Genomic DNA, 25,187 nt, shown 5'->3' on the forward strand with positions numbered 1-25,187 from the left:
AACAACTACAAAAACATAACAAATGGCCGTTCAGAAACCAAGCAAGGGCTCCATTACTAAACCTACTGACTCTGCAGAAGAGGTGTTTGCCAAGGAAGGCAAAGTAGCAGGCCATATACTCGAAAAGTTAGATGATGAAATCCTCAATATCAACCGAATGCAACATGGACTCAGAGGGGCATCAACTATGAAACAACCCAGTATTGAAGAAGAAATAGAACTACATGACAGTGGAAAGGAAGATGAAGCCAATGAGAACTGGCATATTGCATCAGAATATTACAAGAATATCGATACTAAAGCTTTCCGCCAGTATGATTTAGCATGTGACCGGGTCAAACAATTTTATGAAGAACAACACGAGAAACAAACAGTAGCGTACAATATTCAAGCCAGAATTAATTTCAAAACCAAGACTAGAGCACGAATGTCCATTTGGGAAGGGTTAGAAAAGTTGAACAAGTTACTTGACGACTCTGATCCTGACACTGAGCTTTCCCAAATTGATCATGCGATACAAACAGCTGAAGCAATAAGAAGAGACGGGAAACCACGATGGTTTCAGTTAGTGGGATTGATTCACGATCTTGGTAAATTATTATATTTCTTTGATTCGAAAGGACAGTGGGATGTCGTGGGTGATACATTCCCAGTAGGGTGTAAATTCCTGAAACGGATTATATTCCCCGATAGTTTTAAAGTGAATCCTGACTTTTTAAACCCATTATATAATACCAAATACGGTATTTATTCCAAACATTGTGGCTTGGATAAAGTAATGCTAAGCTGGGGCCATGATGAATATATGTATCATGTGGCAAAGAATAATTCAACCTTACCTCAAGAAGCTCTTGCTATGATACGATACCATTCATTCTACCCTTGGCATCAAGAATATGCTTATAGTTATTTAATGGATGACCATGATAAAGAAATGTTGAAAGCTGTAAGAGCTTTCAATACTTATGATTTGTATTCCAAAATTGACCAACAATATGATATTGAAGAGTTGAAACCTTATTATTTGGAATTGATTGATGAGTTTTTCCCTAATAAGGTTATTGACTTTTAAGAAATGGGGTTTATTTTCATTAACGAAATCTTATTGACAAAGTTACAAATGATGAAACCATAAATATCATTAAAACTATAAAACTATAAAAGAAAAAAAAATTAACTATACGAGAAATGAAGGATGTCTAATTATTTTGAAAGTTAGTTTTTTTTTATTGGAATAATTGTAATACACCAAATGATTGTTCAATGCCATATGGTCCAGGTTCCTTCCAGAAATCATCGAATGCGGTTAAAATAGTACAGTCACCGCCAGTGGCAGAAATGATGGATTTAATAGCAATATCTTGGTTTTGAGGAGTTGGTACGTTTACACCATTGGTCATACCTTGAGAAGGATATCCAGTTTCAGTAATATCGACAGGCTTTCCGGAACAGATATCAACAACTTGACCCTTTTGTTCCATAATATAAGCACCAGCATCAGCAGGGGCGATATTTTCATTGAAGTATGAGTGTGGGTTAATTGATACAATGTCAATGTCAGAATCAGTACATAATTGTGGATTTTGAATAAATTGAATTGGTGGTTCAGCAGTGGTGACTTGTCCATTGTATCCAGCCTTTCTTAATTGTGATTTAACACTTGAAATCTTACTAATTAACTGGTCAACAGTACAGAAATTGGAATTAATGGCTTCATTTCCGATGGTAATGAATTGAAATACACCCCATCCGTTTTGAGAACCATAATCAATAAGTTGTTGAACTTGAGAATCAATTGAATCAACTCCATCTTGGGAAATCCAGACACCTTGGTTAACCAGCATACCCAATTCAATAGCTGTAGGAAGCATTACGTCAATTGAATGACAATCAGTACCATATGATCTAATATTTTTGATCCCTTTATTGGCAATTTGTTTCATTTCGGCAACAATTTGATCAGAAGATTTACATCCTCCATCATTAGCATATGGGGAGTAAACAATACCAGTTGGTGGTGCAATATCATCAGTTAAAGAAGTTCCAGATGGAGCTGGTGCTGGGTTAGTGCCACTCGAGGAGGTAGTACTTGGTGAGGCTGGGTCAGTGGTACTTGAAGAGGAAGAACTTGATGGAGCCTGGCTGGTGGAACTGGCAGATGATTCTGGTACAGAATGTGCTGAGCTTGATGACGAACTAGGAGCGGCAGAACTTAAGGATGGAATAGAAGCAGCAGAACTAGATTCGGGAGTAACAGCAGAACTAGATTCTGGAGTAACAGCAGAGCTAGATTCTGGAGTTGCAGCAGATGAACTTGATGATGAAGCTGGTGGATCAATTGTAGACAGAGTAGCTTGAGGTGCAGGGTCAGCAGAACTCAGAGTTGGTTGAGCAACAGGATCAGTTGAGGCCGAAGTAGTTTTTGGAGCAGGATCAGATGAACTGGATTCGGCTGCAGGAGCAGGAGGAGTGGGGGTAGTAGTAGTAGTTGGTTCAGGAGCAGGAGCAGGGGCAGGAGATGGGGTAGGAGTAGGATCAACTTGATCTCTTTGGACGACAGAAGTAAAGGTATAAGGATAAGTATTCCATTGTGCTTCAGTTAATGTAGAAGTAATAGTATTATCACCATCTATTATGATACCGACAGGAGGTAAATAAACTGTAGTGGTTCCAGTAATATAAGTTTTAGTTTTGTATAAAGTTGGTGCTGTACTATAATGTGTCACAACAACCACAGGTGGTTGTGGAAGTGGAATTGCAGTTATAAGCTGAATGAAAAATATAAATGAAAGAATGTAATTCATGTTGTGTTAATGAGTGTGTGGAATGTAGGTTTGTAAGGAATGTATGTTAAAGAAAGTAGTTGTTATTTTTATTGTAGATGATTAAAACTGAAATGACAGGTGGGATCACCACCACTTTATATACTGCAAAATTCAGATCATCAGCCGACTCAATATCGCTGGTTAATTAATTGAAAAGAGTTATAAAATTACAGGATCACAATAGACGGCAATCAAATTTCACAGTTGTATTTTTTACATTGATCATTCATTCCCCCTTGTGACTCGATAATATGTCATTTCGCTAAAGTTAAATAATATAACTTGATGTGGTATCATAAGTGTTATTTTTTTAAACCAGCCTTTGATATTTTATTACTGCAAAAAAAAATCGTATAGTCGCACAAAAAATTTACGGTGCGTGCAACACCATCCCAATTAGGCAATACAACCATGATTCATCAATTAGTTTATCGGCAGGCTTATGGTTTAATTAATGCATTAAGTTTGACAACCTAACTAATGCCAGATGTGTCTAAATGTAAGATAGACGGCATGTTCTAGACGAATTACTAGAAATTAACAAAAATTAGATTTTGTACTCTGGAGAAATGATGTCTTATTTGATTTTGAAGGGAAGCTTGTGTTTGATTTGTGGCAAAGGTTCTAAAGAGGAGTTACATGTTACATCAAAGGGTTACATTAGATCAAGTTTGATAGATAGGCTTGAATTTCCATTATCTATACACTACAACTGGCTCAGATCTGAAATCACACGAAATGCCGTCGCACACCGATGTGGCTTTTCTTAGATCTACGTAGATTAGCCCGTCACATTGCATGATCAAACATAAAAGCCTTCGTCAATTTCAATTCTACACGACCAACATTGCTACTTATATTTCCATGCATGAAAATGGAAAGTATGGCAAGTTGCAAAAATGGCTGGCTAAGTCAGAGCACGTGATCGGTTATTTTTGTCCAACATAGAAAAAAAAATTTTTTTTTTTTTAAACGAGTAACACACATAGTTAACAGTTGCAAAATTACAATACAAATTAAAGACTTATAAAAATATATACTATTGAAGTAAATATGACTGTATGATTCAAACGGCATCAAAAAGAAGATATTTCAATTCGAGCATTGGTATCTATAGGGTTAACCTTCTAATAAATCAAAGATAGCACTTAAATTATCATCAGGAATAACATGTTCTCTATTCAAATACCTCATTAAACTCTTGACCAATTGTATCAATTGTGGAGTAGATAAATTAATAATTGCCAACTGTAAAATCTTACCCAAATTAAGATTGCTGTTGGATATAAAAGTTTGATAATACAAATAAGTGAAGGAACCCATAATGAATTGACAATCAAATCTATCAGTGATACCACCATGACCTGGAATAGTATCACCAAAATCCTTGATACCAAATGCTCTCTTTAACCCACTTGCAAAGAATCCACCGAATGGAGCAATTAAGGACGCAAATGTAGCTAAGATGGCAGTATGGAAGTATAATGGTCTGAACGATATAATTTCCCAACCGGTTAAATCAATTATATTTTGAGGCAATTGATAGATGTGTGGAATAAATACCGGGTTTGGTTCACAGTGTGGGTAGTTATATAAATGTGTGGATAAGTTTTGAGCAGGACAGATCATATAGTCAGATCTTGACAAGATGTATGAGAAGATGATAGTGGCAATACCAGTACAAATCCAAGCACCAACAAAACCTTCTACAGTCTTCTTTGGACTGATTTCAATTAATTGAGTTCTACCAAATGTTATTCCACAGATATAAGCAAACACATCATTAACAATGACTAATGCTGCTGGTAAAAAGAACCAAATAATACCTCGCAAGATATTGGATATGATCAAGTGAGCTTGGAAAACAATCAATAACAATGCCATGTGAGTAACACATAATTGAGCAAATTGAAACTTGTAATAACCTTTCTTTAAAGTCCACACAAAGAAAACAAATCCCGCTATATAAAGGGAATAACAGATAAACTTATGGTTCAATACCAATAATGTCAAGTATTTGTTTGAATATATGGAATCTTGAAAAAAATCAACAAAGGAAGGAAAATCAAGATAGTACCAAGTAGCAGCAACAAAATACCAATTTAAAGAACGATTGTAAGGGATCTTTTTATCCCTAGCAGGCTCAGAAACTAAACCAATAATTTCCTTAAAGGTCAAGATTTGGAAAAGCAACACCATAAGAATAAGAGCAAAGTGTCCGGATGATAATAACAAGAAAAACAAACCAATCATAACGAAGGTCCAGATGGTTCTGGTAATAAATGCTTGCTTCTTCTTTTCCTTTTCATTAACAACAACCTTCAGGCTCTCTTTTTCTGGCTTGCTGTTTTTGACATTATTTATCGATGGGGTCTTAGAAGATGTGTCAGGTTTTTCAGTGACAACCGAGTTATCCTTTTTTGAACTCTGAGCCATTATATCTAATGTTATATGAATATGTTGGAGTAGTAGCTTTTTGGAAAATTAAGTGGTAAGCAAGTGTTATTTGTCTAACGTATTGTATATGTATGTATAGCGGAAAGGATGGCAAACTTGCTTTGAATCAATTGCTGATCGGATAAAAGGGGAATCGGTCTTACCACTGAGATAGGAATGTTTTTATATATATATATAACTAAGCTTGAAGCAGGACTGATAGTCAGTTACAAATCGAGTTGATGTGAGGGGCTTAATATTAAAAAGTTTATTCACTGGTATATTTATACGTGGTTTTTTTTTAACTATAAGCAAATCGCATAGTGAACATAAGTCAACAAATTTTTTTTTTTCACTTTACCCAAATTTTTTTTGCCAATCACGTGAATGGCTAACATAAGCAAAGATATGTTGATCAACGTGTTTTAACCTCTAAAAGTAGTTGATTTTGTAGATCTATGGTTCGTGGCATGTACTAGAGACACAACTATATTCTCTGAATCACTCAACTAGTACTCTCCTCTATAAATGACGTTGCCAGCTGGGTATGGAAAATCCAACAAAAATGAAACTATTTTCACATGCCAAGTCTAAAACTAAATCTATTGTGATTTTTGCGGTACGTCATATCATGGTCTCGCGACTGTAACAGCCTATTTAGGAATAAAGCAATTGAAGAAGTGCTTGAATTAGAGTTACGAGACACATATTATCTTGTAACAATTAAACAATATAATTTCTAAAATAGGAAATGTTAGTGATAAAGACCAAGATCTCAACTTCAGGGCTCAAACTACCCCACTAAGTGCACCAGACAACCGTGCAGTTTAGTCCACCACAAACGAAAAACTCGGCTGGCATATTTTTGCTGCTAAATATGCAATGCTAGATTTCCTTACAGGGAACCTGGGGTATTCAACCCGATGACCATCACGATACTACTAGCCGAACAGCGCTACCACGTTAATGTTTCAATTTGTCACAATGATACTCTCATTTGTTGAAGTTATCCATAGAACTAAATATAGTTTATTACTATATATGGCTTTTACTCTAGTATAATCTTTCTCGGAATCATTCAAAATTGGTCGTGCAAGGAAGTACTCGCCAACAAACGGATATGTCTTTAAGTTCAAATAATGTGATTCCAAGACAGGACAAGAATATTGTTATCTTTTAGTCAAACAGAAATAGACATTCTACGCGGGTTGACTACATTAAACATAACAATTCCTCTTTGTTACTGCTAAGCATATCGCTAACTAAAAATCCCTACCTGCATACTGAAAGTTCAACGGTTGAAACGAGTTTATTCCAAAGTACACGACCAAAAAGAAAATGGCGATGCTACCACACACGCTCACAAACAAACAATCAGCAGCGGTCAGCAATTTTTTTTTTCTTTCTTTTTCTTTTGAGTTATTAATTTGTTTCTCCTTCCTTTTCCTTGTGGAAACACATCTAAATAAGTTCGAATTAATAGTTTTAACACTATTATACTTTAAGCAACAGGTACTAGCTACAAGTAACTATTTTAAGAACAACACCGGAAAGAGAAAGAAATACATTTTTGAGACACCCAACCCCTATTATATGTCAACTATCCAAAACTTAACTGCATTTGATCCATTCGCCGATACTGGTGATTCAGAAGCTCAACCAACAAATTACATTCATATTAGAATCCAACAACGTAATGGTAGAAAGACTTTAACTACAGTTCAAGGTGTTCCAAATGAATATGATTTAAAGAAAATTTTAAAGGTTTTAAAGAAAGATTTTGCTTGTAATGGTAACATTGTTAAGGATGACGAATTAGGTGAAGTTATCCAATTGCAAGGTGATCAAAGAGTTAAAGTTAGTGAATTCTTAACCACTCAATTACAATTACCAAAAAAGAATATCAAGATTCATGGTTTCTAAGCGAAATGCTTGGAGCAGATACCATTTTGGTTTTGTCTATTTGAGTGCGCTTTTGATTTGAAGGCATAGTAGACAAGACTGAAAACATGCTAGTTGTTTTTGTTATATCTTTGTTCTTTTTTTGTTTTTGAATCTAGGGAAAGGTTCCTGCTTACCTTGCGCAAGGCAGTAGCAGAACTTTCAGAGTTATATATTGTTTCCCATTATATAGTTTTTCTCTATTGTTTTAGTAAATACATCTGATTGATGTGATCGTGATTCCGTGTATTTCTTTCGGTTCCGAGTGTCTAAATGTAATTTCATGTAAACAGCATCACCAAATTATTTTTTTTTTTGGTTGCCATTTTTATTTTATTTTAAAATAACGTCTGTTGCCATTCTCAACTACATATACGAAGCGATACACGATGGCTGGTGATTTAAACCTTAAGAAATCATGGAATCCAGCTCTTGTAAAAAACCAAAAGAAGGTATGGGATCAAGAGCAGGCTAAATTGCAAGAACTACAAAAGATCAAACAAAAGAATCAGGAGTACGAACAAGAACAAGACTATCTTAACCTTTTGAAGTTACAATATGGTGACAACTTCAAGCTTGAAGATTTAAAGAAGCCTGAAAGGTTAAAGTTGAGTAAGTTGAACTGGATGTATGAGGATGTTCCATTCGAAGAAAAAGAAGAGGAGGTTAAGAATGATGCTGGCTTCATTGAAAGTAGTAATGAGTTTACTGAAGGTAAATCCAAAGTCGAGAATTTGTTAAAGGGCAATCATTCATTTAAGAGGACAATACAGAGTAGTTCAAGTGACAGATTGAATAAAGTTATCGGTGTGGGAATAAGTAAACCAAGTGGTAGTAGTGACTTGAGCGATGACCCTTTGCTCAGAATCAAGCAACAACAGCAGTTACAACGAATGAACCAGAAGAAGCACGATGATAAACTGAAAAATTTAGATCATCACTCATCAAGAAAACACCTGGATTCCCATAGGCATAGACACAGATCTGACCGTGAAAGACATTCAGAGACATCCAGACACAGAGATAGGTATGAGGATGAACGTGAGCGAACCCCAGATAGAACTAGACATAGACCAGATAGAGATTCAGAAAGGTACAGATCTAGTCGTGACATAGACACTGAAAGGGGTCACAAAAGGCACAGAACAGAAAAAGACAGCTATAGACCTAGCAGTTCACACAGACCAACCAATTACAACAGAGATAAATCACCTATGCGATAAAAATGTTTATTGATTATCTAATAATTTCATACAATAATCTACCCCATTTTCGTTATAAACCTTACCATGAAAAGTGTATTCATACCAAACATTTTCACCATTGTTGATCCGTTTAAATTCTAAATGAATATTATGATCAGGCTTCACTTTTGTTCTATGAACAGGAAAATATATTGGATACCAAGACTTACAATATGTCGATAACAGGGGAGAATGAATTTGAATGTTTATATGTCCATATAATGTGCAGGTAAACCATCCTAGAAAACCAGATACTTTATATCCTTTCTTGTTAGGAAATGATAATTTGGCGATTCTATTTGGTTGGAAGTCTCCGGGATGCTCCCATTCCCATAATTGTTGTTCTTCACCCAAAGCATAGTAGTTACTAAGCTTGATCAAGGAGATTGTTTTAATTTTGAACGGGGTATATACCGGTTGAATGTATGATGTGTAGCTACTGGGTATCATTATCAAGTCTGGTCTCGGTTTGTCAAATTGCGCTAGGATTTCTGGACACAATTCATTATCACCAAACGATCCCATTAATTCCGAAATGATCAAGTTATAATCTGCACATTTAATGTCACGTATGTCATGATCAATTATTTCAATTTTGCAATCCCAAAGTTTAACATTCTTCTCTCGTAATGTGGGTAAACAAATTGGATTCTTCTCAATGGCCACTATATGGAATTTATCAATCGACTTTTTGACAAGTTCCCATAATTTAATCAATAACTTCCCATTGCCAGGTCCAATTATTAAGATTTTAATCTTGTCAAGGTTGAGCGCGGATAAATCGGATATAGCTAGTTCGAAAGCCTGTTGATACTGATCATATTTCACTTTATCCAATTCAAATTGTTTATATATTCCCAACAGCAAATCCTCCACCAATGGTTGTAAAGGTTGTAAATAATATTGTGAAAGCGGTTTGCACGTGTTCTTCAAGTACAAGAAGTTTTCATATGATCGTTCGTTTTCTAGGATTAACAAAGGTACAGGGATACTTTTCTCCTGGAAAAGTTTGAAAATGGAATCCGGCAGGGCAGTAAATGTAGCTGGGAACGATACAAATGATATTGTTTCAGTTAACCAAAAATGCAATTTTTCTACATCTAATTTAGTATCATTAACTTCCAATGCAAGGGAGAACGGAGTATCGTTTGTTTGAAGGACATGCTTAACTTGATGAAATTGTTTCCAGGCTATGTCCGAGTTTATGACGTCTAAAGTGAGGAGGATATAAAGGTGGTTTGTTAAAGTGGTGATATCAAGGGTGACCAAGTGATTGAAGTCCACCACATACTCTATATCGGTTCTAAGTAAGTTGTTCGACTGTATAATTGTGTACTTGTTCCAATTAGGATCCTTATCTTGTAAGAAGTCTATTATTGGGGCCAAATTGTCGGGAGCATCGTCTATCAAATAAAGTAGTTTAAATTTCTGAGTGAATGTGGCATATCTCTTATCAAGATTCTCCAAATCGGATCCTCTTATTATTAATCCGTTGTGTTTTGACATGATAAGGTGTTACACTATCATATGGAATATTTAGAGATGTTTAAAAGAAGCAAATGGTTGTAGATGTGGTTTGAAACTGACGTCCCATGTGGTGTTATAAAATGGTGAGATGCAGCTGGGGTAGAAATTGCGCAGTTGATTTTCGTTTTCCAATTGTTGCGCAAACTAAAGCAGGGAAAAAAAAAATGCCAATGGAAAAATTTCTATTGAACCGAAAACCGTTAATTTCTACACGACCGAACTATCCCTTGGGAGCCATAGACGCGTTTCAACCATATAGAAATAATGACCAAACCTAGATATTTAACCGACTCAGAACGAGCAAAAGTATTGGAGTTTCAAGATATGATTCATTATAGCCCAAGGTATAATGACGACACCCATGAATATAGACATGTAATGTTACCCAAGAATATGCTTAAAGTTATACCACAAGATTACTTCAATAGTGAAACAGGTACTTTAAGAATATTATTGGAAGAAGAATGGAGAGGATTGGGCATTACTCAAAGTTTAGGGTGGGAACACTACGAGACCCATGCTCCTGAACCTCACATTTTGTTGTTTAAACGACCAATAAATTATGGACAGTAAACGGATAGCAACGAGTTTAAATTTGACAGCAGTGTCTATCTTGTTTACTTATGCAAAGGTGGTGTTTAACTGAAAAGGAATTGACTTGACTTGTCGAACATCTGCACCACTAGTACGACAAACATCATCGCATTATATAGAGTATATGGTACAGTACTTGCACTAGATATAAGATATCCAAATACACATTAATAAACTTTGGTAAAGGGGAGAGAGGGGCAACAGTACGTATGTTGGCTGCATGTAACAATAGACCTTGTATTCTAAATTTAGACCATACAGAAACATGGCCCTTAGTAGCGATTGTAGCCTGACTAGGACGAATGTCAATCATACATCGATAGAATAAGTGCCTAGTTGTCATTCTTGACTGGTTTCCAATTGGACGTGACAATAAGAATACGTAAGATTATGCAATCGTCTGTATGATTTTTGCAGCATTTTTTTGTAAATATAAACTCCTTATTAAAGCGAGGAAATCACAACTAAAGTTCTAACCAGAGAGTTAGACAAGCCGGAAAGCGCCTCATATCTGGTTTATTCTTTCCCTTGAAAATAGAGAGGGAAAATCAGAGCTTAACAATTTATGAAAGGGGGAGGCAATAGCGGTACTAGATGCAAGTCAATGCAGGACCTGTAATGACAACAAATATTTGTGATGACAACACAATACAGTTTTTTGAGTTTTGAAGGATATTTTGGTCGCACCTGCTTCTTGACATCTGAACCTCATCTCACGCAACGGTATAAATAGCATTACCACTAAGGTCTCAAGGCCGGGATTCTCGTGTGATTTTTTTTATTAGAGTTAGATTACCTAATATAGCTTAATATTGCCATTTGAATTCTACAAACTCAGTTGGAGCCGTTTCCATCATATCTTGCTACCATAGCCTCCATCCCTTTCAAAAGCGATTAAGAAATACAGGTCCAAGTCAAAATGCTATATTAGCATGTAGCTTCCAATCGGTAGCGCAGGTTATCTTGCATGCGCTACCAGATACAAGTACAGATCAATAGTTAAAAAAAAAGAAGAACGCGTATAAAAAAATACGAGTACAGGACCTAACCAGTAAGAAGTAACAGACTATGATATGACTACTAGAATCAGTTCTTCTGAATTATCACAATTCCTTGATGATGTGGAAAGAAATGTTGACGATGAATCAGCTGATTTCAAGAAATTAACTTTGTATTTGTTTACATTCCTTAACGAAAGATTGCTCACTGACGAAGAAGACATAGTCATCAGATTATTTAACATATTAGAATTGGTTTTATCCCGGAAACTTCACTTGCTTAATGTCCAATTAGAGTATAAAGACTATGAACTGATTTATGTGCCTGACTTAGAACAGCCTTTGTTGTATGAGTGGTCAATTTCCTTTGCATTGTCGCATCTTGCAAGCTCCAAAGCGGAGATATCGAATAAGTTGAAGTCTTTCATTATCTACATTATAAACTTAGTTTGTACCAAACTTCATAACTTTAAATTTATAAAACTATTAAGAAAGAGCTTGTTAGATATTTTGGACAAGAATTTGAATCATTGTTTTAAACAAGAGAATATCCACAACGAATTAGTGCTAGCCACCCATTTATTTTCAATAGTAAACGACTTTGATATTTCACAGACCCTACTTATTAATTCACAAAGTTATCAATTGAAACTCACAAGTTTTGCCAGGAAATTATGGTATATCGTAACTGATACTACATATCATGACTTGAAATCAATATTGTTATTAAACCAGACTAATAATTTAATGTGTAATGAGGTGGTAACTTGGGAACAAATATGTCTTTTATTAAGTTGGATAATGGAATATCTCAATTCTAATGTACCAGACGAGACTGTGAATAGCACAATCAGCTTATCATTACTAAAAGTTTATTGTTTATGCTGGGAAAAAGGCGTGCTTGAAAATTTTTACAATTATATGAATTTTCAGAGTTTGCTACTGAAGGATATTCCTAAAGTGATTTCAAAGAGTTTACATATTATAAAATATCACCATCATTTGAATGAAAACAATACAGATATAATCAATATGTACCAAACATCCAGCTTGAACGAAGAAATTGCAACTTCTTTTGAAGATCCCATATTGGAGAGCTTACGATTAAAGATTACCACTTTGGATAATAATAACTACTTGAAACACTTGTATGAACTATTTGACATAATTATAGAAGATCCAAGTTTAAGATACAAAAATAGGGCTAAGAGGAAGACATCTTCTCTCTCTCTTACACCGAACTCTTTCCTGACTAGTGATTGGCTTAACTACATCAAGAAATTAACTACCGACGATTTGAAATATCATTATTTGAATCCGGATTACACAATGTATTCGCTCATTACTGCATTGGGTCATTTTCCGTGTGTTTTAAACAATGACTATAATTATGTATTAAAAGAGTGTACTAAATGTGGAAATGGTCCATTAACAAAGAACTACTATGATGTAATTGATCCGAATAGATCAAGTGTAACTGAAGGGGAAATTTCAAAATTTTATAAGGATATCATATTGAAATATTTCATACGGAACAATGTAAACAGACTTGAGAAGAATGCTTTGTTATGTACCAATTTTTTAATACTTGTTTTTAATTTATTTGCCAGTTATTCACCACCACAAGAACAAGATCAATTATTTTCATTCTTGATTCAACAGCTAACCCACATTAATAGAGACGTACGAATGTTGATAACCCGAATATTTCCATTATACTTAATCAAAGCTAATAAAGACGATGAATGTTTTAAGGTCATACTAACCAAAATATCGTCTATTGATTTAACAAGTTCACATAATCGACATCTTGGTGAATCAAGCATAAAGGCGTTGGTTGAGTTATCCATTATAAGTTCAGATGATTGGTTATTTAATTTATTGGTGAAACTAATTTCATTGTTTGCATTACCTAATGATCAACATGTTAATTACGTATATAATGGGATAATTAGTATCGCCAGTGCTAAAAAGTTAACCCCTCAAAAGTTGCTTGCTCCGTATATACCAAGCATTTCCGATACCGTAGTTATAAACCTGGCTATATTCACAAAGATAATTGAATTGCTGGGAGTTAGTAAGAGCTACTTTTTATCAAGGCATAAAGAACATTCAATCCCAAGATTATTGGAGTATTACAAGTATGATTTTATTGAAGAAATAGCCAATGCTGCAAATTTGACCAAGTGGGAGTTAATAAGTAAGAACAAGTCTAGAATAATTGCGTACTATTTGACTAAAGGTGCTAATGAAAAGTATATAATGAATGTTTTAACTAATGTCTGTCCAAAGTTTAAGATCTTAAAACTACCGGAATTAATGTCAAAAATTGGTGATATTACTTGGTATGTCTTATTAAACATACAGAGTGAGGGTGAGACTATAACTAATGTTGCCCAGATTAATTCAGCCTTGAAATATATTGCAAAAATAGCTATGCAACAAAGGAGAGTGGCTTTAGATGGCGGTATCAAACATATTGAATATTTGCTAAGTGAATACATTCTTGAGCTTGTCCAGAAATTTCATGAAAACGTTCATCATATTAGAGGAACTAAACCATATTTAGAAAAGAAATGTTCATTACAAGCGATTGAATATATCATAACTACCAGTATATCAGCTGTTGCTACTGCTTTGGGCCAAATTTCCACTTGTTTGCAAGCAACTTTAGAAAATGACAGTGAAGAATTCAAGTACTTGGCCCTAAGGTGTTGGAATGAATTAGTTAAGAGATTACCTAGTTCCCAGTTGATTTCATTAATTGATATAATTATATCTTTGATTTTCCAAAAGTTCAAAACATTTAGTGATAGATCCAGGAAATTATCTATTGCTATATTAACTAAGATTTACCATGAAATAAAGGATAGTTACAAGAGTTACACCTTGTATTATTTGTCACTCCCATTTCAAGATTATGATTTTACTCCATTGATTCAGTTTAAGAAAAAGCTGTTGAGTATACTTGACATATTATCTGAGTTCACCAGAAGATTGGAAACATCTAATGAATACGTTGTTAAACAAGCTTTATTTGACTTAACCAATTACATTGAAAAATATCAGCATATATGCCAGAGTGAATATTTCAAAGATGTCACTCTTACGCTGGCCATTACTAAGCTTATTCAAACCATTTTAGATACAAGCTATAAGTTCAAGAAAGTTTCTAGTGAATGCGCAAAAGTTCTTGGTATAATAGGTGCTTTAGATTCGAATAAGTTCAACTTTAAACGTATTAAGCAACTGTTGGTGATTATACACGATTTCAATGACTATCAAGAGAATACTGACTTTTTAATTGATTTCATAGAGACAAAGATTGTGAAAATGTTTTGGTCTTCAAATGACCCAAGTAAGCAATTATTCAGTGCTTATGCAATGCAGAAGTTTCTTCAAGTTATGAAATTAACTCCCAAAATACTAGAGCAAGATTTGCCAGAAATTGGCACATGGGATAGGTTTAGTGATATTGCAAAATCAACATTGACACCCTTGTTAAACTCAAAATACGTGGCACCAAATACAAAGTACACTCCTATTCAATTTCCTTATTTTAAACTTGGAATGAAATATGAAACTTGGTTAGTTGATATCACATTGAACTTACTTAATCGACCAACAGAAGGGGACTCAGATAAGTCAGTCATCTTTCAAACATGCTCAATGCTAGTTAGAGATCAAGATATTGAAATCTGCCAGTATGTCTTAAAGTATATTGCATTGAGTCATATTATAAACAATACTGCAATTGAAGATTTAAAGAAGGAGTTTTTACATTTGCTTAATGTTGATATCAATGGTGGTTCTCCCGATAGAATTGAACTGTTACGATTATGCTGTCAGGCTATGTTTTCAGTTTTGGATTATTTTGGTGAGTGGGTTTCTCAAACTACCCAATATCTTACATTCACAGCCGGAGATCTTACGTTATTAAAAAGACAATTAACTTTGGTAAACAAGTTCCTAGAATCTATTCCTATGGATTTGATTGCTATAAAATCTGCTCAATGTGATTCATATGAAAGGACAATCTTATACTTGGAGAAGTGTTATAGAGAAGAAAAAGATTTAGGAGACTTGAATATTGCAACTACTTTGCAATCAATGTATTCTCAGATCAATGACTATGATGCATTGAATGGGGTACTAAAGAAATTTTCCACAAGTAATTTACAAGAAAAGTTGAACACGTTCCAATACAGTGATAATTGGAGTCTAGCTCACGAATCATTTAAAGTGTTGGATGATACAACTAAGTTATTGGAGTCGTTACATGATCATGGTTTGTATGACGATGTATTATTAACTCTTTCTTCGAGAACTAATTCACAGGACTTGACGAGTATTCCCTTGGATTGGGCATTGGTTGGATTATGCTCAGCTGCATATTCAGGCAACTTTGAACAACTTGAGAAGTGGTTGCAAATTTCAGATTCAATTGGAAATGCACAAGACACGGAACTGATTATCAATTATGAGTTATCAAAAGCGTTGCTGTTCTTACATCGAAAGAATGAACTGGAATTTAACAAGTCGGTTGACCATATTTATTCATTTGTCGGTAATTCACTTGTCCCTTCTACATCTTCAAGCTTTAATAGGAATATTGGTCTTATGAATCAATTACATGCCTTATATGATTTGACATTGATTGTGGCGGGAGAAGAAGAAAGTAAGTTGAAATCAAGGTTAGACAATGTTGATCAAGATTTTGATGTACAATACAAGATATTAACCTTGCACAATGTGGGTAACAAGGTATTTGACAGTAACACAAAAGTTTCAGATAATTTACTTTATATGTCACAACTTGCAAGAAAGAACAATCGGTTGGATATATCAACAAGGACTATTATACAAGCCATGAGATTTGAACAGGGTTCGGCCAATATTGAATATGCAAATTTATTATGGTCTCAAGGAAATCAGGCTGAAGCAATCAAATTACTTTCTGAAATCATAAAACTGGGTAATATGAGTGCTAGCACACAACTTCAATATGCCAATTGGTTAGATGAATCCAATCATTTATCGACAAGTGAAATTATCCATGAATATAATCAAGCAATTACCCTCAACTCATTGTGGGAAACATCTTATTATGACCTAGGGAAGTATTATAACAAGATTATGGAATCTTCAAAGGATGCCACTGGATACTATGAACAACAGATAATTAGACATTTCATAAAATCGCTTTCTGTGGGAAATTCATTTGTGTTTGAAGCATTACCTAAACTTGTCACAATTTGGCTTGATTTCGCACTGAAGAGTAGAAGTTCTGAAGCTCAAAGAAAACTTAATCAAATAGTAGAAGATATCAAGAAGGCTACTGAGACTGTTCCAAATTACACTTGGTATACTGCAATAACTCAAATATTGTCCCGTATAACCCATGATCATACAGAATCATATGAAAGACTAGCAGTAATTGTTGGTAATATAATTAAGGATTATCCTCGGCAAAGTTTATGGTATGTATTATCCCATGCTAAATCAAGTGATTCCAAACGTAAACTGCGAATTGAATCAATTTTACAAAAAGTGACTTTGGCTAAGTCGGAATTGGGAGTAACTATTCAGGATGCTAATGAATTATTCTCTGGGTTAATAAAACTTGCCCAGTTCAAGATAAGCAAGTCTGTCAGAACTAGAAAGATGTCATTGCTGAGAGACTTTAAGATTCTGTATTTGAATGATACATATCAAGGTTTGGTCATTCCAGTAGGTTCAAATCTTGAAATTAGACTACCAAATGAAAACACTAAGAGGTTCACCGCTTTCCCTAAAGCAAATACAGTGACATTCAATGGATGTGAGGATTTGGTAAACATTTTCCATTCATTACAAATGCCAAGACAAATTACAATTAGAGGTTCAGATTCAAATTCTTATAAACTAATGGTTAAATCAGATGATACACGAAAAGATGCAAAGGTAGTGGAATTCACCACCATGGTTAATAGGATTTTACTTTCAAGTAACGAAGCAAGGAAGAGAAGATTGAGTATTCCTAATTATTGCGTCATCCCACTAGCTGAAAACATTGGGGTTATCGAGTTTGTTAATGATGTGCAGACTATAAAGGCTGTTTATCATGAACAGATGAAACGAATGGGTAAACATTTACAAGAACGTAAAGTATTTATGAAGATTGACGAGGCTCAAAGATTAGTAAAGGCAAGTAAGAGGAGTAGTGACACTAGTAATAAAGCAATGCATGATTTAGTTTCCACTTTTACTCATATAGTCAAGGATCATCCACCAGTATTGCATAATTGGTTTATTGAAAATTTTACTGACCCAACATCCTGGTATATTTCAAGAAACTCATTCACTCGATCAACAGCAGTTATGTCAATGGTAGGATATATTATTGGTTTAGGTGATAGACATTGTGAAAATATATTGTTATTCAAAAAGACCGGGGCTGTTTTACATATTGATTTTGATTGCTTATTCGAAAAGGGTAAAACATTACCATGTCCGGAATTAGTACCATTTAGATTGACTCAAAATGTTATTGATGCGATGGGTATATGTGGGATAGAAGGAAACTTTAGGATTTCATGTGAAGTAACTGCTAAATTATTGAGACAACATGAGCCACCATTGATGAATATCTTGGAAACTTTATTATATGATCCTTTATTAGATTGGAAAAATGGTCAAAAACCAGGTATTCATTTAAGTAAAGTTAGAAGAAAGATTAGGGGGTTGACAGGTAATGATGGATTACCAATGAATATTCATGGTCAGGTTGATGTTTTAATCCAGGAAGCTACATCTTTGGAAACTTTAGCACAGATGTACGCTGGTTGGTCAGCATATGTGTAATACAATACAGTGTGTGTTATAGAGTTATTAGATTAACTAACGATGGAATAAATATTTGTAGAACCATATCTTAGGGGTCAATCAGGTTAGAAGAAGGGTTAGCTTTGTGGCAAAAAAAAAGAAGTAACAATAGAGCACATCTTGGTTATAAGTCCATTTAATATATAAAAATTAAGACTATTAAAGGTACTACTCCACAAACTGCGAAAGCACACAATCCCCAGATTTGCAAGGCTCTAATATTAGCAGATACAGGAAATTCCTTTTGAGTATTTCTCAATCTGATCAACTCACTCTGGAAAACCCAATAGGTAGTTAGTTGCAAGCAAACAATAGCTAATATGAATATCCCATGATTCATTTGTAAAATTCCAATTGTATTTATCTTTAAGAAATCCTGAAGTAGAGCATTCATTACATTCCATTTGTAATAAAAAAAGAGTAACACTGACTGAATAACTCCCAAGACAATTTTCTTGATGAATACAACTTCACTGATGGGAAACTTAAAGATAGCCACCATTTGTTCAAACATCAATATTCCCAATAGGATGAACACCAAGTAGCGATAAATTGTTCCAAAATGATAGATTAAAGTTCCTTCACTGTTGATCTTATGTAATTGACATACATCATAATGGGACAATTTGCTTAAATTAAACTTATAAGGATCATCGCACATTTGTTTAATTGTTTCAAGATACTTGCTGCTGAACGGCTCATTAAAAGCGTAATTTGCCTCATCACTAAAAACTTGCAACAAACTTAAAATTATATTGGGACCTTGTTTGTAATTCCAATTGATTATTACTCCATTGTTGAAAGATCTTGAAAATTGGTTTGTAGTATAACTAAACCAATTGTGATTGATATCCATTAAAATCTGCTTTAATTGAGATTTAGAAAGCGATACGGATAGTGTGCGTAAAATCAGTTGAATCGATTCAATGGTTCTGTCAAATGATTCCATGTCAAAGTTTATATTGAACAGAAACTGGTAGTGTTCTCCAACTGGTGTTTCTATCAGAAAAATGCATAAGGTAATCCACGTAAAAATGGCTACTAAGAAGGTTTCTACTTGGAAATAGTCATCCCATAAGGTCCAATTCCAGTTCCAATTCTGGTACCATTTGTCGCTATGTGGGACACCATCAGATTTTTCAGGTAATAATGATTCCTGTGATTTTTCATATGTTAGTAGTTTTTGTGATGTGGGTCGCTCCATGGTTTCGGGTAGTACATAAACTGGTAATACTTGTTGTAAAGTTGAATCGAGTTTCTCACTTGATAACTTCATGATGTATAGCTCCTTCAATTCCTAATGGAAAACAATAAGAAATTTTGCTATGTTTAAACTAGAGCTTTTCATTCTTCCTCAAATACAATCGATCATTTCCAAACTGCCTGATAATTATAGCAACCATAATTATAACAGAGTTGCTAGACATGCATACTACTGCACCATAATTTAAAATGTAATTTATCCAAAAAGGAAAGGGTATATAGAGATGTACTTATGTTTGCATATTCTTGATTTCTGGTATGAAAAACATAGATTACATAATGACGTGACTGATGTAATATATTACATGCGTGACTGTTGTAATTGTGCCTTCTAATTATACCCCCCCTCCCCTTAAAAACCTGAGAATATTCATTTTTTTTTTCCATTGCATCTTGATAAGTTGTACATATATTACTAGACAAAAAGATGCATGATTAGACAGGCAGATACACTATTGTACAGATAGACATATATTACAACCTGCGTGTGAATTCCCTATAGACGTTAAATGCTAGTATAATCTAGAGAATGAAAGTTGCGAAATTGCACGATGTTAGATGTTACTTAAAAGAACAAATTTTTTTTTCGTGGATATGAAAAGTATACCTAAATAAAAATCTATATAGTATTGTTTGTAACTGGTGAACTCTTCCCGTTGTTTTCGCTAGGTACAAGAGGTTGACCATTTATGGTCTGCGGAGAAGAAATATCTTCAGATCTTGGGATGGATATATCTTCAATTGTGGTGGGGACATCTTCACATTTCGGCGTGGCTTCCTTGGATAAATCTTCAGGTAATGGAGGCGGTGGCGAAGATGGTGGTTTCCTTATCGATTTATGAGATCTCGGAGTTAATGGTTGAGTTAACCCTACGGTTGGTTCACTTACTAAAAGGCCGCTTTTGATAGAAACTTCGTCACCAGACATCACGGAAATATTATCGGGCCATGAACTCGTAGTTAACGAGTGAACATCACGTTCGTGGTTTAACTTCCCAAAATCATAGGAAGGTGATGGATGTTCAGAAAATTTGGAATCAAAGCCATTTGGAGGTGTTGTCGTTGATACACTTGAAGATTTCCTTGGTGGTCTTCTGTTCAGAATCATTTCTGGAGGTGTATAACTCTCGTCCCGCTGTTGTTTTTCGTCTTTGAAATACCATTTACCGATCTTCTTGAGTGTGCTCAAAGCTGGTGATGCACGAACTGCTATTGTAGTTTGGCACTCCTCAGAAGAAATGACATTCACGTTACTAGAAGAAGCCTTCTTTTTCATTCGTTTAGAAATGTCAGTTAATGTGTTTGTAAGTTTCATTTTTTGATTGGCTAATTTAACAGATAGTTCTGATTTTGTTTCAACATCATCGTCTAAATCTCTATCAATACTTGCTTCTTCTGATCTACTAGGTGTTGATTCTGAACTTTGGTCAGTTGGTGTTTCAGGGGGTGAAGGCGCCGAGGCAGCTGGGTCCCATATTCCTCCACGATATAATTCCTCCGTAGTTTCAAAGAATACGATATCATCCCAATGAGGTAAGACCAAACTATCCCTGATGGCTTCCTTAAGTTTCTTTTCCATATAATTTGTGACTATATTGTACGAAACTTGACGAGCACTAATAACTGGTTCAATGTTAATATTCATGATTGGTTCAGTCTTGTAAGTATACCAAACTCTTGCCGAAGGTTGAGGTTTAATCTTAATTAAAATTGGTCCTTCAAATCTATTGAGGGTAACTCTTAATAAAATATCAACCTCCCGGTTTGTGAATTTTGCTCCCAAGTTAATATTAACTTTGGTTGATATAGTGACTGATAACCCTCCCGTGTATGATACATATGCTGACACGACAATTGTACCATCAGGGTTAATCTCTTGTAAATTAGGATATGTAATGAATGGAGCCGAATGACCTGGCGATATTTCTTTAATTTGGAATTTATCCAAGAATCCTGGAGTCTTAATCTTGTTTAATTTCTTACTTAATTTAGTTCGAATATAATCTTCCATCACCTTGGTTCCGTTCAATCCGAGGAAAAGCCTTCCAATAATCGCATTAAGCCATTTTGTTTGCAACTGACCTTCCGAGCTATATAATGTCTGGATAAGATTTATCATATCCTTGGTATTAAAATGTAAAGTCTTGGCAAAGGTGCTTGGATTTAACAGATCCGGTAATTCACTATTGTGTTTAGTAGCCCTAATCAAGGCAAAATACCAGTCTTCCTTATCTGAATTAATATCGCAATATATGAAAAATGACCCCTTTGGTGGAGTGGCAGTATCAACATCATTAGTAAGTATTAATTTATTTGGGTTGATCAAGGCAATTGCGGAATACTTTGTGAAAAACTGGGCGTCGGATAATTCTCGGGGGTAAATCGTAACGAAGTAGCTAGATAAAACAATAACGTGTTTAACATCCTTTAAGGTTTCATCTTTGTACAAGAACAAGTTTCCGTGTTTTAACACGGCATAATATCTATGTCTTCGTTGTGAAGAACGTATGTTTTGCTGTGTGGTAGTGGTGGTGGTGGTGGTGGTAGCACTCGAAGCAGGTGGCGCTGCAGGCTGAACTAAAGTCTCCTTGGACTCATTAATTGACAAGTCATCGACATCGGTGGATTGTGAGTTATTGCTCAACATCAGGGTTGTTGCATCGTCACTAACCAACTTATATAACGAACTATAAGCCGATTTATTGTCATTTGATTCAGTTATTGGTTGAGTATTCAGATTAATTTGATCAGGTGAATCAATATAATCACGAGTAACGAATATCCAACCTGCTTTATAGCTTTCAAGCCCTGATTGGTTTGATTCTTCAATTTCACCTGCTTTCAAAGGCTTGGTTTCTTCTCGGTCTTGTTTGTCATTCTTGTATATTGGATGAAGGTATAGTACCAATATAATCAATCCAGGAATGAAGGTTATACCTCCAAATATATATATGGACAAAAACGTAATCAACCACATGATTTATTGCGTGGTTATGCAATGTGGCCAATAGTTAGTTATAGTGTTTAGGTGTTTCCTTTTTTCGGATTTGGTTGCTACTTTGCTTTGCCCCACGTAACAGAAAAACTAACTGACGGTAGAAGAAACTTTCCCAATTAGGAAATCGACAACTAGATAAGATCAGTTCCTAGAAAAAATTTTTAAAAGAAGGTACAATGTTGGACTTTGTGATTTGATTGAAATTAGACAGAGAATTTGTGTAATCTGCTAAATTAAACAACGTTTTTATTTAGTTTATAATAAAGTGGTATTTATAGAAGTAGAGCTAAGAAGTAAAGAAGGATCTGGTGGCTTGTCTTTCCTGTCTGTCCACACCACTGTGTTACAAATTAGCCATATGCCGTGCAATTTTTACGCCAGATTTATTTTTTTTTTTTATTTGCAAACCAAGCCTTGTTCCTTTAATAACAGTTGCAGGATAATATCGTACGAGTGATACCGAGCGATCGATCCCGTTATAGAAAGAACTAGCTAAATGAAGAAATTATGGTAATACTTTCATTTATGGTCCTAATAATTTGGTTCAACAGTAAAACGGCCAGATATCCCTTGTACTGTTGTAATGGCTATTCGATATAATGACATAATGCAAACACGGATAGTCGTTAATCTCCTCACCTAGATCCCCATCAGGTAATCACTGGTACATAATGCTTTCTATAAGGCTCTGTAGGGGTAGGTAAATTCTACGGCACTGGTTTATCACAACCCATTCTAGCGATATCTGCGGATTCCAAGTATATTCACCTATTTCAGAAATTGGAGAGGTTGATGGTCAACTGTTACAACCAATTTTATCAAGGTATTTGCTCACCAAAAACGGAAATAGGCACTCTCTTAATGCATTTCCGCCAATTTGGACAACTCTCGTTTATATAAGGCTATTTGAGTTTGAAATTGAGGAAAAATCGTAGTGATCGATATTAACAACTAATAAATCGTTAGCTAATGAGGTTAACAATGGCTGTGTGGAGGTAAGGTATTAAAACCAGAAATTGAAATACTACCTGTAAAATCAACTTCATGCTGTCTTATCTGCAGAATCATACTATTCCAAACGAACTTAACCCAAGGCAATATTTCTTTTATCCGATATTCGGATAGAAAATAATAGTCTTGATTCAATACAACATCGTTAATACACCGCGATAATTTCTTAAGTTGATTGCATAGTATCTTGAACCCCCTACAAGGTAGAAATAATAGTGTGCTTACAATTGAATGGAGCATATCCAATATTTTTTATCACTAGCTTTATATGGTTTTCTGCGGTCAAATAGATTCAACAGTATAACCTCATTGTTTTAATTTGATACATTCTTTTACTTATTGACCTTATTGCTAATTTGTATTTCTGATTGAGACTATGATTAACTGAATTTCAGGTTTCATCTGAGAGTCCCATAAGTTGGACCCCTGGTTGTTTCCCTGGTAAGGGTTTTTTTTTAAAGGTGGCATTGACAAGTTATCTCTATGTTATAATCCAATAACTGCTATTCAGAAGATTCGATGTATATAAAAAAAATCAAAGATAACCTCGAGCTAAATGGTAAGTATATCAAAGCATTAATGTATTTACTTTTGATATTTCCTAAAACTTAAACCTAGAAACTAGAGAAGAGATCTGCAAAATCTAATGATTAATTGATGTAGTAACAAATCCATCCAATGATCTTTCCGCTTCATAATTAGATTTGGAACTATATAATATAACTTTCAGAACCTTTCAACATCATCACCCAAGAACTAACCAACTAAGCTTTGGTAAGTTTCACGTTGTTTAGGATCTTCACAAGTTGTATAGATGAAATTAAATCATCTGTAATAACTGTACCTGAAATGACCAGCAAAGATCATTGTATTGATTAGTCTTGATTCTGATGAAATTTTTACGTTTGGGTTGCTTGCAATTGTGGTAAAGTATATATTATCAACGAAATCAATGTATTGGGCTCACTAAGTGAAGGTATGATTTCAATCGAGCTGAATTTAGAAATAAATGGTAAAAGTTAGCCATGTTTGTAAATCACCAAGTAAATTGTGAGTAATGAAGTGAATCGATTGAGAATTTGCTTATTTCCAATGTATTTATTTCACCTAATTTGAATAGCTATCCTAGACGCTCAAGATTCATCTTGTCAAAAAATTTATAAAATGTAATGATGATCGTTTTATGCTTGCTTGAATGAATGATAACAATTACATCCTACTTCCACAAAATTTCGCAATTCAAACTGTTTTGAGTGCTTTCAACTTTTCAACCATTATTAATCCAGCTTAACTAATGTATTTAGGAGAAAAAAATTAATGGTCAATGTTAGTTAGTAGTGCAGTAATTACTTTCATTGGACATTATAATATGTGAAGGTATAACCACATTAGTCATCAAATCAACGATGTTAAGTTGTGAACTTGGTGCATTGTCGTTTCATTTCAATCTAATTCACATACATTATTTCATAATCTAACTTTCGCA

At 34.5% G+C, this 25,187-nt stretch overlaps 10 protein-coding genes across 10 annotated transcripts; 5 read left to right on the forward strand and 5 right to left on the reverse strand. All coding sequences in view use genetic code 12, as the record gives it.

The window, feature by feature from the left end:
• Positions 1–22: 22 nt before the first annotated feature.
• Positions 23–1,072, forward strand: SPAPADRAFT_138355 (uncharacterized protein; the record flags this gene model as incomplete). The annotated part of the gene is made up of 1 exon (XM_007375388.1): positions 23–1,072. The coding sequence occupies one exon, from the start codon at positions 23–25 to the stop codon at positions 1,070–1,072; it is 1,050 nt and encodes a 349-aa protein (XP_007375450.1).
• A 53-nt stretch (positions 1,073–1,125) lies between these two features.
• SCW11 (putative glucan endo-1,3-beta-D-glucosidase) lies at positions 1,126–2,879 on the reverse strand (the record flags this gene model as incomplete). Its single annotated transcript, XM_007375389.1, has 1 exon — positions 1,126–2,879. The coding sequence occupies one exon, from the start codon at positions 2,802–2,804 to the stop codon at positions 1,227–1,229; it is 1,578 nt and encodes a 525-aa protein (XP_007375451.1).
• A 916-nt stretch (positions 2,880–3,795) lies between these two features.
• CDS1 (phosphatidate cytidylyltransferase) lies at positions 3,796–5,539 on the reverse strand (the record flags this gene model as incomplete). Its single annotated transcript, XM_007375390.1, has 1 exon — positions 3,796–5,539. The coding sequence occupies one exon, from the start codon at positions 5,259–5,261 to the stop codon at positions 3,945–3,947; it is 1,317 nt and encodes a 438-aa protein (XP_007375452.1).
• Positions 5,540–6,854: 1,315 nt separating this feature from the next.
• On the forward strand, positions 6,855–7,184 carry SUI1 (translation initiation factor eIF1; the record flags this gene model as incomplete). Its single annotated transcript, XM_007375391.1, has 1 exon — positions 6,855–7,184. One exon carries the CDS (start codon positions 6,855–6,857, stop codon positions 7,182–7,184), a length of 330 nt encoding a protein of 109 aa, XP_007375453.1.
• Positions 7,185–7,591: 407 nt separating this feature from the next.
• Positions 7,592–10,045, forward strand: SPAPADRAFT_71664 (U2-type spliceosomal complex subunit; the record flags this gene model as incomplete). The annotated part of the gene is made up of 2 exons (XM_007375392.1): positions 7,592–8,192; positions 8,280–10,045. 2 exons carry the CDS (start codon positions 7,592–7,594, stop codon positions 8,423–8,425), a joined length of 747 nt encoding a protein of 248 aa, XP_007375454.1.
• On the reverse strand, positions 8,379–9,876 carry SPAPADRAFT_61265 (uncharacterized protein; the record flags this gene model as incomplete). Its single annotated transcript, XM_007375393.1, has 1 exon — positions 8,379–9,876. The coding sequence occupies one exon, from the start codon at positions 8,969–8,971 to the stop codon at positions 8,432–8,434; it is 540 nt and encodes a 179-aa protein (XP_007375455.1).
• Positions 10,046–10,195: 150 nt separating the features above from the next.
• On the forward strand, positions 10,196–10,752 carry CKS1 (cyclin-dependent protein kinase regulatory subunit; the record flags this gene model as incomplete). Its single annotated transcript, XM_007375394.1, has 1 exon — positions 10,196–10,752. One exon carries the CDS (start codon positions 10,238–10,240, stop codon positions 10,544–10,546), a length of 309 nt encoding a protein of 102 aa, XP_007375456.1.
• Positions 10,753–11,640: 888 nt separating this feature from the next.
• On the forward strand, positions 11,641–19,546 carry MEC1 (protein kinase; the record flags this gene model as incomplete). Its single annotated transcript, XM_007375395.1, has 2 exons — positions 11,641–12,713; positions 12,822–19,546. 2 exons carry the CDS (start codon positions 11,641–11,643, stop codon positions 18,406–18,408), a joined length of 6,660 nt encoding a protein of 2,219 aa, XP_007375457.1.
• On the reverse strand, positions 17,426–19,546 carry SPAPADRAFT_152755 (uncharacterized protein; the record flags this gene model as incomplete). Its single annotated transcript, XM_007375396.1, has 1 exon — positions 17,426–19,546. The coding sequence occupies one exon, from the start codon at positions 19,376–19,378 to the stop codon at positions 18,566–18,568; it is 813 nt and encodes a 270-aa protein (XP_007375458.1).
• Positions 19,547–20,311: 765 nt separating this feature from the next.
• On the reverse strand, positions 20,312–22,669 carry SPAPADRAFT_139353 (uncharacterized protein; the record flags this gene model as incomplete). Its single annotated transcript, XM_007375397.1, has 1 exon — positions 20,312–22,669. The coding sequence occupies one exon, from the start codon at positions 22,667–22,669 to the stop codon at positions 20,312–20,314; it is 2,358 nt and encodes a 785-aa protein (XP_007375459.1).
• Between the last annotated feature and the right edge of the window lie 2,518 nt (positions 22,670–25,187).

The sequence above is a fragment of the Spathaspora passalidarum genome (assembly GCF_000223485.1).
Source record: "Spathaspora passalidarum NRRL Y-27907 unplaced genomic scaffold SPAPAscaffold_4, whole genome shotgun sequence".
In the NCBI taxonomy this organism is placed as follows: domain Eukaryota; kingdom Fungi; phylum Ascomycota; class Pichiomycetes; order Serinales; family Debaryomycetaceae; genus Spathaspora; species Spathaspora passalidarum.